The sequence below is a fragment of the Aspergillus fumigatus genome, chromosome 1, assembly GCF_000002655.1.
Source record: "Aspergillus fumigatus Af293 chromosome 1, whole genome shotgun sequence".
NCBI classification, from domain to species: domain Eukaryota; kingdom Fungi; phylum Ascomycota; class Eurotiomycetes; order Eurotiales; family Aspergillaceae; genus Aspergillus; species Aspergillus fumigatus.
The window spans coordinates 4,031,790-4,048,839 of NC_007194.1; the positions used below are offsets into that span (position 1 = coordinate 4,031,790).

General features: G+C 50.5%; 5 protein-coding genes across 5 annotated transcripts; 3 read left to right on the forward strand and 2 right to left on the reverse strand.

Moving 5' to 3' along the window:
- Window positions 1–149: 149 nt before the first annotated feature.
- AFUA_1G15010 (putative AMP binding domain protein) lies at window positions 150–6,988 on the reverse strand. Its single transcript, XM_747777.2, has 6 exons — window positions 6,588–6,988; window positions 6,466–6,488; window positions 2,608–6,368; window positions 2,342–2,551; window positions 1,680–2,283; window positions 150–1,616 (listed from the first exon to the last, which is right to left on the reverse strand). Exons 1-6 carry the CDS (start codon window positions 6,645–6,647, stop codon window positions 689–691), a joined length of 5,586 nt encoding a protein of 1,861 aa, XP_752870.1. The 5' UTR covers window positions 6,648–6,988; the 3' UTR covers window positions 150–688.
- Window positions 6,989–7,383: 395 nt separating this feature from the next.
- Window positions 7,384–8,933, forward strand: AFUA_1G15020 (40S ribosomal protein uS7). The gene is made up of 3 exons (XM_077803974.1): window positions 7,384–7,813; window positions 8,019–8,202; window positions 8,291–8,933. The coding sequence occupies exons 1-3, from the start codon at window positions 7,668–7,670 to the stop codon at window positions 8,606–8,608; spliced, it is 648 nt and encodes a 215-aa protein (XP_077660143.1). The 5' UTR covers window positions 7,384–7,667; the 3' UTR covers window positions 8,609–8,933.
- A 132-nt stretch (window positions 8,934–9,065) lies between these two features.
- AFUA_1G15030 (SDA1 family protein) lies at window positions 9,066–11,896 on the forward strand. Its single transcript, XM_747779.2, has 4 exons — window positions 9,066–9,189; window positions 9,280–9,315; window positions 9,391–9,678; window positions 9,747–11,896. Exons 1-4 carry the CDS (start codon window positions 9,143–9,145, stop codon window positions 11,620–11,622), a joined length of 2,247 nt encoding a protein of 748 aa, XP_752872.2. The 5' UTR covers window positions 9,066–9,142; the 3' UTR covers window positions 11,623–11,896.
- Window positions 11,897–12,018: 122 nt separating this feature from the next.
- On the forward strand, window positions 12,019–13,280 carry AFUA_1G15040 (uncharacterized protein). The gene has a single exon (XM_747780.2). The coding sequence runs from the start codon at window positions 12,259–12,261 to the stop codon at window positions 13,063–13,065; it is 807 nt and encodes a 268-aa protein (XP_752873.1). The 5' UTR covers window positions 12,019–12,258; the 3' UTR covers window positions 13,066–13,280.
- Window positions 13,281–13,564: 284 nt separating this feature from the next.
- Window positions 13,565–16,947, reverse strand: lhs1 (Hsp70 family protein; the record flags this gene model as incomplete). Its single annotated transcript, XM_747781.2, has 3 exons — window positions 16,851–16,947; window positions 16,634–16,783; window positions 13,565–16,571 (listed from the first exon to the last, which is right to left on the reverse strand). Exon 3 carries the CDS (start codon window positions 16,556–16,558, stop codon window positions 13,565–13,567), a length of 2,994 nt encoding a protein of 997 aa, XP_752874.1. The 5' UTR covers window positions 16,559–16,571; window positions 16,634–16,783; window positions 16,851–16,947.
- Window positions 16,948–17,050: the final 103 nt, after the last annotated feature.

Consider the following 17,050-nt stretch of genomic DNA (forward strand, 5'->3'; position numbering starts at 1 on the left):
AAATACTAAAGGATAATAAAAGCAAAACTATTCATTTGAAGCTTAGTTCAATTGTGCAGATTGAACATAATCTCTCTGGTTCGATTTTGGTGTTGGTGAACCAGTTTTATGATACTGTGAGAATGCACTCTGTATATCAAGGTACCGCAAGTCTCAGCCTTCGTGTTGGTAAATCAATAAGCACAGCAACTCTTCATGCAGCATTATTTTACGTAAAAGCGATGTACCTCGGCTAAAAGACTATATGGACTATATACAATGCGGCATTTTATGTCAAATGTAGACAGATACAAGCAATGCGAGCCAAGCGTGGTCTATACCTAACAAGGATCCGTGCACGGGCAAGCGAGCAACAATATTTTGGATAAGGCGCGCATATAGATGGGTATGTATGTACAAAACATGATATAATCGTTCATCATGAAAGTTGGGTTAGGCAAAAATGTAGAGTATTGAATGCTTCCTCTTATGCAGAAGATCAGAAACGGTCAACCCGCAAAGGTGATGGTCAGAGTCAAGAAAATGCAAGGCAGGTGGCATGCAAGATGTAGGACGATAGATCAGCCTAGAAACAAAATGGCAGAGGTGACAGGTCGGGGAATGATATCACGGAATCCGCTGTGCAGTAGAGATAATCACCGATCGGCGTGCAAAAACCTGCCGACAATTTCAGTATCTGTTTCTGCTTTCAGTCACGGTAATTCCTCGTAGCATCGCCCGGAGTCCAATTGACGGCATTATGACCGTATGGATCATCACCCCCAAGCGCCGATTGATACATGAGAGCTTCCTGCGGCCAATCTCCCATTTTGTCTTCTGATAACCGGTCCGACGAGTCGGGTCGACCGGATGCTGGGGCGGTGCCAATTGGAAGGCTGCTGGTTCTCGGCGGCTGATGGGTGGGAATAGAGCCTTGTCCACGGACATCGCGGTAGGGTAGAGTTTCACCGACAGCCCCCGCACCAGTGTGTTCATCCATGGGAGTAGAGCCTGTCGCATTGGCGAAATCGCCGAAGTTGAAACCAAGGTCAGGTTGAGCAATGCCTGCCGAGTGACTTTCATTATTCGAAGACCGCATTGGTGGGACAGGATCCTCTATCTGAGGAAGAGACAGCTGCACGTCTGGAAGAGGTGGCGCAAGCATCTCACCTCCGGCTCCTTCATGTACGTCATGGTATTGGGGCACCATTGATTCTTGCGGCTGCTCCACAAGCACTGGAGCTGGAGAACGAGGAACAGTAGCTGAATCAGCTTCCGGTACGAGAGTGGACCGACGCAGGCTGTTGCCCATGACGCTACCGGGTTTCGAGCCTCTACTAGAACGATGGTGAGGAGCTTCTGCAAAGAGGTTCATTGATCCCTCCATATCACGAATACTGAACTGCGCGATCGTGCGCAATCTGCGGGTTACCCATGATGCCAACACCTTTCCTCTCTGCTTCTCGCCCAAACGAGACCGAGGGAAGTCTCCGTGAGACACGAACGCCACTATGTCAGCTATGACTTGATGCTCACCTAGGATGGCGTCTACGATCACGGGGACAAGGGATGCCAGGTATGCTTTTCTTGTCACTTCGACGACAACCACTATCAAACCACCGGCCTGGAAGACACAACTAAATTGCAAGGGTTAACACAAGACCAGTTCAATAGTATGGCGAAGACGTTTGATCGCTTACCATCCTCCAGGCACAACGTTGCGATGACACTTCTCCACAGAGTTCTCGATGTCCATGGGGAAATGATTTAATCCATTGACCTCGAATGTTTCACCAATTCCGCCCAGGACAAAGAGCACCTGCATCTCGACAGGTTGACCTGATGGACCGATGGGCCGAGTGACGGTGTGAAGGAAACCCAGGTCACCGGTGCGCACATAGGCAACGTTAGGGTCTCCATCCACAATCCGGCCGTTGAATCGCTCAGCATCAAAATCATTCCTGGATCCATAAAACGCCTTGGCGCAGGCGTCTGATTGAATCCATATCTCGCCATATTCGCCGACATGTGACAAGGTACAGGTTTCCGGATTCACAATAGCTACTTGTGTGTTTACCGGAACCATCCCTGAATCCTGGACAAGCAGCGCCGTCGGATCTGTGTCTGCATCGACGGGACAAACAAGCCCTTGGCGGAGAGAACGAAGGTCAAGCCACAGTTCAATCGGCTCGATGCACATATATGATCGAGTGACGACCATAGGGTTGAGCACGTGGGAGTATACTATGTTGATTGCGGTGCGGTCCAAACTCGCGGATGCGAAATGAAGGCGCACCTTTTGATCTATCAAAGTATTAGATTGAGAACAAGTTGGACGGGTGAGAAGAGCCGCGGAACTTACAGATGTCAGTTCGTGGCCGACCCTCTGCGGAAATCATCAGGTTCTTCATTTCTTGGAGTTGAAAGCCCTTCGCAGGCATGACGCTCATAGCGTAGTCCAGCATCTGGCTTGTAGCATATGTATCCTTAATCTTATAACGAGACAGGGCGACGAACAATGTCATGGGGTTTTGCGCAAAATCAACGGGTGATACAAGATAGGTAGGAGCTCCTAATCACCAGTTAACATGGAAGGTCTTTGCAGCGAATATTTGAGCGGTCTCTTACCAACATAGATGCCCATCAAGACCGTATGAAGAAATCCAAGACCTAATGTGCTGCGAACGCTGCCTAGGACAGGTCTCGAGCTAGTCATTTGGCATGTCTCTTTTTGAACTTTACACATACCCAAGATGGTGTCGTGGCCAATTTGTACAGAGATTCTTCTCTGATCCGGTGTCCAGTATGTCCAAACTAGAGCTGGTTGGTCTGATTGTAACCAAGTTTCTTTGACAGTAAAGCCAAGATCTCGGCAACCATGAGACTGCTTCGATGGTTTGCTGGTATTGTAGATAGCAGGCACACCAATCCTGAGGACCTGCGCGGACTGCTTGATATGCTGGGAAACCACTTTTTGTCTCATGACGTGGTCAACGTCGCTATTGACGAGGATGGCTTTAACTTTGAAATCATTGATCACATGGAGGAATGCAGGGGCGTCTTCTGCTAGCCGGTTCTGGTCGATTGGAGCTATGGGAATGACAACAACACCGAGACAGAAGCAGGCATGCACGGCGTAGACATAATCCTCCGAGTGCGTGTACATCAGGATAAGATGATCTCCAGGTCGAACTTTGACCTTGTTCTTCAAGTACATCGCTACAGCGGCGACCTTCAAGTCAAATTTTTTCCAGGTGATGCCTTTGCCTTCTTTTCCACGACCGTCGATTGTGCAGTAAGCCAGCTCCTCTGCCTGGCGGGAGACACGCCATTGGAGAAGGTCAACAATTGTTGCGAAGTTGTTCAAAGGCGTGGAGGTGCGATCGTCCATCACAACATCGCGGTAGTCCACTCCCGAGTACTGCTTTTCTTGCATGGCAAGCATCTCTTGCCGCGTCGCCGAAGCCAAGGGAGACCATATTCCCCCAACAGGGTCGACGCCAACCGGCAAATTCATGACCGATCGTTCGATACCGAACTTCACGTGCACACAGGGCAGAGTTCCGGCGTCGAATTCCCTGCGACAGAGCATATTACCGATCTCCCGGCGTCCGTTCTTAGTCACACGGGGAAGTGTGTTAGGCGCCGTGAGAAGCACACAGTAGACTCGCAAGTGGTGCTCTTGATATAAGACTTCCATACATCTTTCCGCCAGAGATTCGAGGAGCACGGAATCCAGTTGCCGGGGTGGACCACCCGATGTCGTCGGTGCTGTCGATGCCGCATATGACTCTAAGACAACAATCGGAAGATGTTCATCATTAACAAACACATCAAAGGCAGTGCAGTCGTGTATCTTGGGCAAGTTCTTGAGAATACTGACGATCATGTGTTGGACGAAGAAGTAGCGATGTTCAACAATCTCCTGCCCATGCTCGACCCACTCTACCTTCTGTCGGAGGCGGTCTTCGTAGAGACCTAGTACAAAGATTTTTCCCTCAATCACACAGCCAAGGAGACCAGTCCGTAAAAACTCTGGTTCCACCAGTACAGGGGTGGGGTTGCCCTCTTCGAATTTATATGGCCGTGCATGGAAGATTGCTTCCGTGTGCTTGGGCAATGCCCAGAAACCGCCAGAAAGAGATGGCGAGTCTACCCATATCTCACCAATCACATTGGGCGTGCATAACAAATTGGTCTCCGGGTCAACAACGGCAAGAGTCGCATCAGGAATTGGGTAGCCGAAAGAGCCGACTCGCACAGCATTTGGCATGGTCGCTGCGTACTTCCGAGCGTCCTCGCCCATGGCCAAAACCACAACTTCATTGCTCTTCAAAGCCTCTTTATCGAGAAGTACTTCGCCCAGCTCATTCTTGTTCTGCTCTTTCGGAGCAGGAGAAGCACGCACACCGCCGCCCAGAAGGCTGCTACCGAAACCACTGTTGTTTTCAGACTTCCTTTCCTCCTTTTTGGCGTCTGCGGCTTCTGAACGCTCGGCTGGATCCATCTCATGAGTCAGAGGGCAGCCCAAGCGCTCTTCTCCGCCCAACCAGTCCCGAACACTGATCACCATTCCGCCATGTTCCGGTAAACATAGCATTGGGGCGACAATTTCCCGAGCTCTGGGGTTTCTCATGGGCCGCAGCCATCTGTCAGCCAGAATTTCATGAAACTCAGCGTCGACAGTCAACGTATCAATAAGACAGAGCTTCACATTTTCAAAGTTAGGTTCTGAGTTTTTCTTGAAGTGACGCGTGGCCATTGGGTCTTGCTGGTAGTTGTACGCTGTGATCTTAAGCCCAGGGTAATCCGCAGCCATGAGTGTGGCCCTATACTTAGTGACCAAATGAGCATACAAGCCTGGAGTCTCGACGGCTCGATCCTCAAGCCAGACGGTCGTATGGCCACCATACACAGTAAGAAGGACGCCAAGAATCATCCCTATACCTTGCCTTGGATCGAGATAGCTGATTAAGGTCTCTCCATGCGGCCGGACACTTTTACCTGAGCCAGGAACAGTCGCGATTATGGCGCTGAGACAAGCCATTTGATGCATGATTGTCCGGTGGCTCATGACTACACCGCGCATGTCCCCAGTAGGAGCACGTGTGAACTCGATGTAAGCCAAGTCGGGAACCACAAGCGCCGGAATATCATCTTTCCTCTTTGGGTGGTAGCTTCCGAACTCATTGGTCTTCCACCATTCTACCCCTCTGGGCCAGTTCAGCTTCTGCATCGTAATATCCCTCTGGAAACTCTTGAGATTGTTCTCAGTTGTTAACGCAAGATGCGCTTGAGTGGAGGTGAGAACAAGGTTTAGACTCTGGTAGTCTTCGAGATTATTAATGGGCACAGCAACAACCCCAGCAATGAAGCATCCCATAAGGGCAACAGCAAACTCAATGATCTCTGAATCACGGTAAATCAGAGCCACGCGGTCACCACGGTACAAATTACTCTTGTCACGAACGACTTGTGCGACTTTTTCCGCGCGACTGGCAAGTTTCTCCCAGGTGATGGAAGCAATTTCCTTGCCTTTCTGGTCTAGGACCCAGTAAGCGGGCTGCTTAGGATGAACTCTAGCGCGATGCCGAAGTACTGCAGGGATGTTGTCAAAAGTGGACATTAGAGTGTTCTTGTCGTGCGGGTCGTGTACCGCAAAAGGTATATCGCGAGGCTCGAGGGGAAGCAGGTGGTTGATAGTCGCCCCGTGAGGTAATTCAGAGGCAGGAATTAACGGTGGCGCCATATTTGCCGTTGGAGAAAACGTGTCCGATTGAGAGTAGCGATGGAATCCACCCCCATAGCTGTCTCTATAGTCACCCTGCTGCTGGCCCGCAAAGTCAGAGAAGTATGCTTGCTGGGAATCGAGCATCGTGGATTGTCGCGTGACCGCGCCGGGTGTCATGTCGTAAGCTCCGGCAGATTCATCTACATGGTCGGAAGCACCAGGGTTAAAGGCATAGTTCTGGCTCAAAAGTGTTGCGGTTCGGGAGTCCTCCTGCGCGATTGGAGGCGCTTGCGGCTTCGGAAGGAAAAGGGAATCGTATGAAGTAGAGGAGGGCATCCGCTCAGGGGGCTGTAATGCCATACTATCTCTATTGTATTGAAACGCACTATCATCTTGGATAGAGCCCTGTGTGCCCATGCTCACTCGCCGGTCGTATCCGAAGCTTCCGTTACCAGGTACGTTATTCTGTGCAAAGGATTGCGACGATGCATTTTGGCTCGCAGAATCCGCCGTAGGGGGCCGAACACTCAGAATGGCCGGTGGAGCAATGTTTGCGCTGCTTATTGGCGACGACGGATTTTCTGAAGACGCATTGATCTCAAGCGGCTTGTTTGGACCGAGAAATTGCGAAAGGAGTAGCGTGCGCCGTTTCTGGTAACTATGGAGAGTTAGTCCTTGGTGCGAATGAACAGACAATGGCAGTTCTTATCGCCTCATATGACAATCATAGCATTCATCTGATGAGAGGCGCTCACCCTTTCTCCGTTATATCCCCCTCCTAGTCACCAATTATCGCATTAGCCACAGATTATGACGCGGTACAGTTGATCTGGAACAACTTCCACGATGGAGGAAACAACTAATATTGATCACACACCTCGAGTTCTCTATCGAGCTCCCGCAAAGCGACCTGGAGCTCGGGATTCTCCTCCGCCATGTTCACAGAAGCGCTTGGTAAGAACAGATCACGACGTCTCTCATTCGGGTCCACATATGAGAAGTTGCGGGATGTCGTTCATACCTCCTTCACGAAGCAGTCAAGTTCCAATTTGGGGGGGCAAGGCGTAACCGACTGGATATCTTTCACCAGGTCGTATGAGGGGCCCCTTGCAAGATCGCTGATGATGATGCAACAGAACGGAGGACCAGTTGCGGCAGGTTGTATCAACTTGTTCTCGTTCTCCGCGCTTCGGTTAGCCACAACGTCACCTGCCGCGGGTGCCAGGGCCAAGCGCACACAACACCCTAACCAATGGTCGGGCTTTCCCACGTGCACCGCCACAAATGGGAGGGGGATTGTTCCCGTCCTTGAAATGCTATAGGTAGGGGAGGTACGCGAAGAATGTACCTTACGGGATACTATCTGAATGAACGACGCATCAATATCGTCGAAGATAGAGACAGAATGACGGACACCAACTGCAGTAATTTGTCTCTATATTTTACGCCACGCCGATACTCAATGTTGGGTACAAGGGATGGTCAACAGTCCAGTCCCCAATGACGAGGATTGTACCACCAATAGGAGGGCGTTAGAGTTACACAGTATTGTATCGCTCGCTCAGGGGCGATGAAGAGTCAACCCAGTCATGCAATAAGGCCATCCAAGAAGTGCAGATAAATGGACTTCTAAAATCCCCACGCACTGGCTTGGAAAGACATTACATGATAGTGCTCTTGGTTACCTTAGTAGTGCAATAAAGACGACTAGTCCTAATATGGATTAACGCGGCGGGAGCGGCAAAACTGGCATCACATGACCTCGGCGGGATGATTGGTGCCGGCCCTGCCCTAACCCCACCCACAGTGCTAAGCGAGGCGCACCTCGATTTTCCTTGTTGCGAGCGAACCTTTTCAGCGGACCGACTGCTATCGACGACATTGAAGGTTCACCCAACGACACCGTCCGTCACCTTCACGAATCCCTCCCTCGACAACAGGTGCATACGGCGTCACAATGTCTGATCACGGGGAAGTCGAGGTCGAAAACCCTTCTGGGGCTTTCCAGGCTCTGCCTAAGGACGCTCTTGCCGAGATGGGCACCATCAAGCTGTTCAACAAGTGGAGCTACGAGGATGTTGAGATCCGGGATATCTCTTTGACGTAGGTGTTTGATTCCAAAATCCCTGCGACTCAGACGTGCTGCGAAAGGAAAAACTTATTTGGTCGGGTTGGGTTCCAATTTCGATGGGAGACATTCGACTCGTACAAAAATGGAAATATCCGCGCACACAAGACTAGGAATAGATGCATTGGACAGGATCGGGTTGACAGACGCGAATTTGCTGACTCGGATTTACAAATATAGCGACTACATCCAGATCCGCAACCCCGTCTACATCCCTCACACTGCCGGTCGTTATGCCGCTAAGCGTTTCCGCAAGGCTCAGTGCCCCATCATTGAGCGCCTGACCAACTCTCTCATGATGAACGGTCGCAACAACGGCAAGAAGCTCATGGCTGTCCGCATCGTCGCCCACGCTTTCGAGATCGTACGTGCATTTTCCGCGAGAACCTGGAACTCAGCCAGGCAACGTCTGCCAGGGACAAATTACTGATGCTTCGTCTTTATTTTCACAGATCCACATCATGACCGACCAGAACCCTCTCCAGGTCGCTGTTGACGCTATTGTCAACTGCGGTCCTCGTGAAGACAGCACTCGTATCGGTTCCGCCGGTACCGTCCGTCGTCAGGCCGTCGATGTTTCTCCTCTCCGCCGTGTCAACCAGGCCATCGCTCTCCTGACCATCGGTGCTCGTGAGGCCTCTTTCCGTAACATCAAGAGCATTGCCGAGTGCCTGGCTGAAGAGCTCATCAACGCTGCCAAGGGAAGCTCCAACTCTTACGCCATCAAGAAGAAGGACGAGCTCGAGCGTGTTGCCAAGAGCAACCGGTAAAGGGGTAATGATTGGGCGTGTTCTCCGTTTGTTCCTGGTTTTATGTTTACTGGAGTGGACGGGGTTTCATTAAGGATTCAGTCGATTTGCATGAATCTGCGCGACTGTACATACCTCAAGACAGTCACGGAGGGAGTGAGGTCCAAAAAAAATCAATGAAGTCGGACGGCTCTCTTTAGTAGTTGGAGTGCGATTATGAAAACATCCAGGCATAAAATGTTGATTACTCCTTTTCTTCCTTAAGAAACCTCATCCCTCGTCTAAATTTCCCGACTACGTGAGTACTTAATACCTATAGAAATCGGTGGTTTCGCCTGTCAAGTAGATCCATAGTCGATTTTCTCCATCTAATTCTTGTCATTTCCCTGAACAGAAATAATCACGGCTGGAGAATCTGTAGGTTGTGGTGCGGAGGGTGGGCGCTTATCGAAACTTTTTTCTAAAGTTTCGGAGCTTTCGACTTATCAAATTCCCACCACGACCACTGCTTCCCTAACCTGCAACGCTCGAATTCTCAGGCAATAATTCGAGATCATGGTAAAAAGGAAGTTGGGGGCCTTGGAAAAGGTTGAAGCTGACCTGTAAGTTGCATTTTTCGTCCCGATTTACAACTATCGAAACGTGAAAGAAGTTTCAAGCTCGCCATTAACACTCTCTGTCTGACTTACCAGGCCCAATCTACAGCATAAAATTCGCAGAGATCCCAAGTGAGTTGATCGCGCCCGATATTTTTGTACTCTTTTGGATTTTATAGGCCGTTAACATGAGAGCGCGGTATTCAGGTCGTATATCGAGGACTTTCGGGCTCAGCACTACCAATATGAGAGCCATCGAGAGATTTTTATGGCAGCGCCAACGGCTGCCACTGATACCGGAATCATTTCGCTGCGAGAATTGATCGATTTTATCGCTCACGTTGCCGATTGCTATCCAACTATAACGAAGGAATTTCCGCAGCAGCTCATGGATATCCTTACCCAGCACCATCTGGTTTTGGAACCCGAACTGCGTGAAAAAATTGTCGGAAGCTTAGTGCTGCTTCGAAAGAAGGAGTTGCTTGATTCTGCGACGTAAGTGAACTTACATAATGTCGTGCTTACTGGAAGGTGTTGGGCTAATCCAGCTGTTTTATATATAGGCTGCTACAGACATTGTTCCCTATTCTGATCACAACACCAAGCAAAACTCTCCGGGCCCTCATCTTCCAAAAGATTCTGATGGACCTGCGCTCATCGAACGCCAAAACAACGAATCACAAGCTTAACCGGACTATGCAGACTGTCCTGTTCAACTTAGTTACGTCCGACCGCACCTCTTCCAAAGGCTTGTGGGCAATCAAGCTCACGCGCGAACTATGGAAACGGCAGATCTGGACCGATGCTAAAGCTGTTGAAGTCATGAAGGAGGCCTGTCTGTCAGAAAATGAGAAAGTGATAGTTGGTGGTGTCCGTTTCTTCTTGGGCGGCGACAAGGAACGAGAGGAGATGGAAGACGAGAGCAGTGATGAGGAGACCATCGACCTCGCGCGAGTGAAGCATCAGGTTGGGATTAACAAGAAGACCCGGAAGAAGTCCCGCGCAGTCGAGAAGGCAAAGGCCATAGTCAAGAAGCGAGAACGCAAGAAGAACCAACCGCATCCTCTGAACTTCTCAGCCCTTCATCTTCTGCACGATCCCCAAGGATTCGCGGAGGCGTTGTTCGCGAAACACCTTCAGAATACGAAGTCGAACTTGAACTTGGAGCAAAAGCTCCTGGTTCTACAACTTGTCTCTCGTCTCGTCGGGTTGCACAGACTGCATATCATGCATCTCTACTCTTACTTTCAGAAATATCTCACACCACGTCAGGCCTCTGTGACATCGTTCCTGGCTTCCCTTGCTCAAGCATCACATGACTTGGTTCCACCTGATGTCCTGGAGCCTCTCGTGCAGAAGATCGCAAATGAGTTTGTCTCAGAAGCAGCAGCGTCGGAGGTGGCTACTGCCGGCCTCAATGCCATTCGAGAGATTTGCGCCCGACAGCCTTTAGCGATGAACGAAACCTTGTTGCAGGATCTCGTTATGTACAGGAAGAGTAAAGACAAGGGCGTGGTCATGGCTGCCAGAGGATTACTTAGTCTGTACAGAGATGTCGGCGCGGATATGCTCAAGAGACGGGACCGCGGTAAGGAGGCTTCTATGAGCTTGCGAGCTGGAGAGAAGAAGGAGCGCCGCTTCGGTGAGCAACAGACTGGCGAGATCGAAGGTCTTGAGCTTCTGGAGAAGTGGAAGGAGGAAGAGCGCCGAAAACGGAGAATCGAGAAGGGCCTGCCTTCTGATGCGGAAGATGATGAGGACGATGAGGCAGAAGACGATGCGGCCTGGGAACGATGGAACATTGAAGAGGACGAGGATAGCGATGATTCCGGTGGATGGATTGACGTGGAGAGCGACGCGGAAATCGAGCTGAGCGACTCAGATGATGACGAATCCCCGCCTGCGAAAAAGGCCAAGCAAGGCGATGAGGAAGAGGGCAAGGCCAAGTCCGAGACTGCCAAACCCGAGACGAAGAAGACGAATCTTGCGACCACTCGAATTCTCACGCCAGCCGACCTGGCTAAACTCGCAGAGCTGCGCAGCGAGGCGGCCGTCAATTCTTTACTTCCAAAGAGACTCCGCTCTGATCAGAAGAATGGGCCTTCCCGTCATGCGGATGATCCACTGACAGCCGCAGAGATCGAAGGGCTGGCAGCTCTGTCTGCCGGCAAAGCAACGCGCGAAGAGCGCATCGCTCATGCTAAGGAAGGCAAGGATCGGTCCGAGTACAAGAGTGTGACCGCACGGCGCAAGGAGCGCAAGGAAGCGCAGGGAAAGAGTACTACCAACAAGGAGAAGGCGCGCCGAAAGAATCTCTTCATGACTCTAGGAAAAGCGAAGAGCAAAAACAAGAGAAGTCTTGTGGAAACACGAAACATCTTGCGTGCTCACCAGCAACGGCAAAAGCGTGGTGGTAGGAGAGGAAACACCGGATCTTAGTATATATAGGATAACATTGAGGAGAGAACTCAGAGCGGCCCAAAAGTTTAGATACCAATGTTCGACCTACTTCTTTCAGACTGGACGTTTCGTGACCTGGGGTTTTAAGATTCAAGAGATTGATTCTTCTGTAAGGCATACCCGTGTCCTTGTTCTTCGTTTTTCCCGGTAGACGGGATACGTCTCTTGAATATCAGCCCTGCCTCGTACCTTCACCATCTCCATCCATGCTCCGAGTATCTATTCCAGTCTGGGGGTCAATGGACAAGCAAGTCTAGGTAGCCAACCCTGTGTCCTATTTGGGATATATTGATCAATGGCAAAGCCAGATTGACACGTGACATATTCACAGCGCGTCACCGCGTCGCGTTCTTCCCACCAATAGAAAGGGGATTCCAGCCTCCCAATTTCCTGGCGTAATTCATTCCGCATACTCGCTTCATTTGTATTATTGCGTGCCAGTCATGCCTTGTTCTTCCCTGAACCTCTTTGAAATCTCTCACTGATTTCTGTGACAAACGACCTACTTCTATTGGTCACTGTAGCTCTACTGAGCAACATTAAATTGCAGGAACTCTCCACTCCACTGCTTTGCACGGCGTTCTCCAGATCCATCACCATCCTATTCCAAGCAAGATGTCTCTTGCGCAGAACAGCAACTTAGACTCCAAGCGCAGACGATTCCAACCGCCTATTACAACTTTCTTCTCTCCAGCTGTGTCCGACTCGAATGGAACGGATGCTGCCTGCAGCCCCCATCTTTCTCATAACCACTACGCTGCCGCTACCCATTCTCCCACCCCCATTGTCCCCGCCAAAATCCAGTCCTCTCTCCTCTCCGTCGGCATGCGCGTCCGCAAATCAGTCGCTGAAGGTTACAAGACCAAGGGTGTGAAGATGTTCGATACACCTACCAGTACCATCTCTCTCTCCGCAAAGCATGAACATTCCACCGGTAGAGGGTTTCCCACCGTCCGCGGGGAACTTGCTCCTTTCTGCGGCCTCTCCAAATCATGCGACTATACCGTGGAACCTCATTCCAATACAGTCTATGAGCTGTCCGAGACAAGGGGATACAACGTCGACATCGTCACTGACGATGGTGATGCGTTCTCGCTTCCTCCCAGCAGTCAAGAGTCCGTTTACTCGGCCAACAATGGCCAGAAACGATCCTATGACCCCTATGCGGATGAAGACGCCAGTGACTTTGAACACAGTGTGTTTGTGACCACAGACACCGTACCCGGCCGTACCATCCTCTGTCCGAGCCTGGGACGCCAACGGCGCCGTTTCGTTGCTTTACAAAGCCAAGCCATTCAACAGGGGACTATGCAAGTCGATGACTTCGAAGAGCCAGTGTTCCTTCGTAGGCGGGAAGAGGTTGATGCCGACTACATGCCTGCTCGAATGGGGGACTGTGAGGTTAAAATGGGAGGGGCATGAGACATTTCATGCTTCTGAACACTGAGCTGGTTTCAGTGGTATAGTCAGGAGTCTGCGGCAGGGGCTGTCGAAGTTCTTCTCTGGTCTCTTTTCGCTTCTCTGTATATGTTTACCCACACATTTGCTCTCATCATATTTTCGGTTTCTGCCTGTCTGATGTAATTCTACAAGGCAACGGATGTACAAATACCCTAGATTCTCAGTAACCTTTTCCTGTTTTCCATCGAGCTGAATCTGGCATGTATCTTATGGATAGGCGCTTTGGCAATTTTACTGTATAACAGCGAGTTATTATGCTTCAATTCACATGCATGGTTGCCAGTTATAGTGATTCTAACCTTCATCTTTCATGTGAAAAAATGGCCAGGGCAGTCCTGTAAAAGAGGTCTTGAGCAACAGTGACTTGACTAAATTGCTCGAAGGCAAAATTCTAGTGTTCTGCTGCAAGTAGGTGGATTTAAGAGTCTAGTACAAATCATTAATCAGATACATGTTTTGTTTACAATTCATCCTTGGGAGGAGCCTTGGCCTTCTCGGCCTTTTCCTTCTTCCCCTTGTCCTTCTTGGGCTTCTGGGAATTGCCCTTGCCGTTCTCCTTCGACTGGTCCCCGGACGATTTACCAGACTTGGCTGCCGCGGCGCCCATCTTCTCGTAGATGCGGTTCATCGTTCGTTCCAGTTCCTTGAGACGGGTGTCAATCTCTGCGACTGTCAAAGCCGGGTCGTCGGACTCTGTCAGCTTCTCCTGGAGGGCGAGCTGGGTTTCGAGCCAGGTATTTGTGGACTCGTAGACCTTGGTGAGGCTGGAGAGGTCAGAGGGATGGAAGATTGAGTACTTCGGGCCTGTGGGTTTAGGGGTTGTGGTAGTCGAGGTGGTCGAGGTTGTCTCGGATGCGGGCGTTGTGTAGGGGTCCTTCTCGAAATCGTCGAGGGGGTCAGCGGTCGTCGAAGACGACTCGCTGGAAGATGCTGTTGAAGTAGTGGAAGTTGAGCTCTCCTTGGATTCGGTGGAGGTTGCACTAGAAAGACTCGAGGAGTAGAGCTCTTCGTCTTGTTCAATCTGCTTCTGCAAAATGTCCAGAATGGTTTTCGAGTTTTTCAACGAGTCTTGAAGAAGCTGAACACGAGCCGGCCGATTCGCATTCTCCTGTTTTCTCCTCAGAGCAGGGTTGACGATATCCTTCAAAGACTTAAGCTTGGCCCGGAACTCGGATGTTGTAGCGTCAGCACCATCGCCATCGAGCCAGTCGCTGGCAAAAGCGGTTTTCTCCTGGAGTTCGGCCAGCTGATCGGCTCGGAGCGCTTTGACAAATTCCTCGTCGTCTGCCAGATCGCGGCTTCGGTAGATGAAAGACTCCAATTCATTAAGAGCCTCCTCGCGCAGAATACGATCCCGATCAGAAGCATCGAAGGCCGACAGACGGGTCTGAATACGAGTCATTTCACTATCTGATAGCGCGGGAGTTCCAAGGGACGACGTCGTGAAGCTAACGGGAATTAGTTCCACTTTGATCTGCGGTGAAGCCTTCTTGGTCTCCTTGGTGGACGTTGTGGAAGCTTCAGCAGCAGAGGATGTTGTCGAGACTTGGGGTTCTTCCGCTTCCAGCGTAATCGACTCTGTGGGCTCTCCTTCTTCACCTAGGGGTGTCTGTTCATCCTTCTTGGACCCAAGCCCGAAGAAACCCTTCACATCTTCGACGACGCCCCCCTTCTTGACCTCGAATTCACAGCTAACGGATCCACCCGTAACTTCAGGAAGTCCGTCAACGGGACTGAGACGCATGGAAAACTTCGTAGTGATATTGGCTGGCAAGCAACCGAACTTCTCTTTCAGCTGGGAGACAGAAGCAGTTAGATTTTGAGTCTGCACACGGACAACCGGCAACTCGACGACCTCATCGGCGGTGGGAATTTGTTGATAGAAACTAAACTCAAAATCATCCAGATTCTTCATTGTAACCTGTTTCTCGGGACCAACTTGGGAAGTAGGAGTAAAGAGCTTCTGCTGTCTTTCCTTGGTCTCCGAGGCCCACTTGAGCAGAACAGCGTAACTCGAGACATCGCTGGCTCTAATATCTTTGACGCGGAAACTGGGGCTCAGAGCAGCGCCCTTGAATGCAGCACCAAATACCGCTGCCTCATCAGCGTTCACGCTTGTTCTGATCTTTTCAGAAGATCCAGTGATGCGTTCGAGCTCCTTCTGTACAAATGGTGTGCGGATAGCGCCACCGTGGAGAATTATAGAGTCGATGTCACTGAGCTGTAGCCCAGCCGCGGCCAGAGATCGCTCAATAGGTCCTCCGATACGAGCGATGTGATCCGCAGCAAGCTCCTCGAATTTGGATCTAGTGATACGATATTTGAAATTCAAATCTTCCTCATAAAGACTTTCAAAACTGGCGCCCGTCTCGGTGTTAGCGCTCAAAACTTGGCGAACCTTCTCGGCGTCCTTCCAAAGCCTTGCCATGGTTTTACCATGCGCCTGGATTTCAGCGGGAGTTGCGCGGCCTTTCAATTTCTTATCCTCGGCTAGATTTGCGACCATGTCGTGCACTATCAGATCGTTCAGAGAATCTCCTCCAAGTGTCCTGTCCCAGCCGGTTCCCAACACCTGAACTTCTTGTACAGTCTTGTTGAATTTCCCAACATCCTTCACTGCACGACTTTGGAAGCGTATGACACTTGCCGTGGTGGATCCGGCTCCCATGTCATAGATAATATGATACTCGGGTTTCTGGCCCTCGGAGACGCTGGGGAAAGTACGGCTGGTGGCGTAGTTCAAGCCAACAGCAAGGTTATCACTGATGAGAGCTTCAACTTTCAAACCTGCCAATTCCGCTGCCAACTCTAAGCTTCTCTTTTCTTCAGCGGTGTAGAACGAGGGATATGTAATGATCACATCCCTAACGTCGGATCCTTTTCCGGCCAGACTGTCGGCATTGCCCTTGATCTGCTTCAGCTGCATGGCTAAGAGCTCCTCAACAAGGAACGCATCTTTTCTTTCAGCCTCGCCCAGCCTGTTGCTGCGCAGTCCAACCGTGTCCCGGTCACCAGGGGCAGCTTCTAACCTCAAGGCAGGATATCGGTTATGATAGGTCTTTACCATCTCATTGTCTCCATTCTGGAATTGAACTCCAAGCAAGGCCTTCAGGTTTGCGTAAACATCGTCGGGATAACGGGCCGCCAGGGCCAGCGCATCGCCGCCGTAGAATCTCTCAGGGAATGGAGCATTGCTTTCTCTTGTAGGTTTGAACGCAACGGCTGCCGACTCCTTTCGTTTCGAGTCTTTGGTGAGAACAATCTCCAGCGGAATGCCGGGTTTGACAAGCGCGGCCTTGATATACTCGGTACCTACGTCGACACCAAGAACTGCCGATCCAGCAGCGGAGGTAGGAGCTGGGAAGCTGAGGAAGAAGAGTAGAAAGGGAAGGATGAGGATGGAGAAGACTGGGGAAAGTGATAACGCTCTCAATCGATATCCAGGAGGAGCCATCTTAGGAGTATTGCTGTCGCGATAATAGAGGTCAGACAAAGCTGAGCACCATGGAGGAAGAGTCTAGGAGCATACCTCAAAATGAGCAGACGCAAATAGGGAAAGAATGGATAGTTTACAACAGTCCCTCAAAGACCTTCCCTAGTAATTGTCGAAAGAAGGATCCGTGTAAAACGGGCTGTACATTCAGGTATCACGAATCACGGTAGTGGAGCTTGTTGTGAACTATAGGAATTGACCATACGTCAGTGCCGTGTGAGCGGATCGGGCTTGGGTATGCAGAGAGAATTACAAGTCATTAAGTAGTAGAGGAAGCCATCAAGAGTGTAGCCAAACCCTATACAAATGGCCACCTGGCAGTAAGCATGAAGAATGGGTTTGCAAAGTTGAAGAGCCCCAACTAGTTGTTGCGGACCTCGATAAGGACACGTTTGGATGTATGTGATGCAAACATACTCGATACAGCAATTTTGCATTCGCTGCCCAGAGGAT

Coding starts and splice junctions, on each gene's coding strand:
- AFUA_1G15010 (XM_747777.2), bottom strand. CDS start 6,647: ATGGCGGAGGAGAATCCCGAGCTCCAGGTCGCTTTGCGGGAGCTCGAT. Junction 6,489..6,587: donor AGCTCGATAGAGAACTCGAG/GTGTGTGATCAA, acceptor ATTGGTGACTAG/GAGGGGGATATAACGGAGAA. Junction 1,617..1,679: donor AACGTTGTGCCTGGAGGATG/GTAAGCGATCAA, acceptor CTTGCAATTTAG/TTGTGTCTTCCAGGCCGGTG.
- AFUA_1G15020 (XM_077803974.1), top strand. CDS start 7,668: ATGTCTGATCACGGGGAAGTCGAGGTCGAAAACCCTTCTGGGGCTTTC. Junction 7,814..8,018: donor ATCCGGGATATCTCTTTGAC/GTAGGTGTTTGA, acceptor TTACAAATATAG/CGACTACATCCAGATCCGCA. Junction 8,203..8,290: donor TCGCCCACGCTTTCGAGATC/GTACGTGCATTT, acceptor TTATTTTCACAG/ATCCACATCATGACCGACCA.
- AFUA_1G15030 (XM_747779.2), top strand. CDS start 9,143: ATGGTAAAAAGGAAGTTGGGGGCCTTGGAAAAGGTTGAAGCTGACCT. Junction 9,316..9,390: donor AAAATTCGCAGAGATCCCAA/GTGAGTTGATCG, acceptor CGCGGTATTCAG/GTCGTATATCGAGGACTTTC. Junction 9,679..9,746: donor GAGTTGCTTGATTCTGCGAC/GTAAGTGAACTT, acceptor TTTTATATATAG/GCTGCTACAGACATTGTTCC.
- AFUA_1G15040 (XM_747780.2), top strand. CDS start 12,259: ATGTCTCTTGCGCAGAACAGCAACTTAGACTCCAAGCGCAGACGATTC.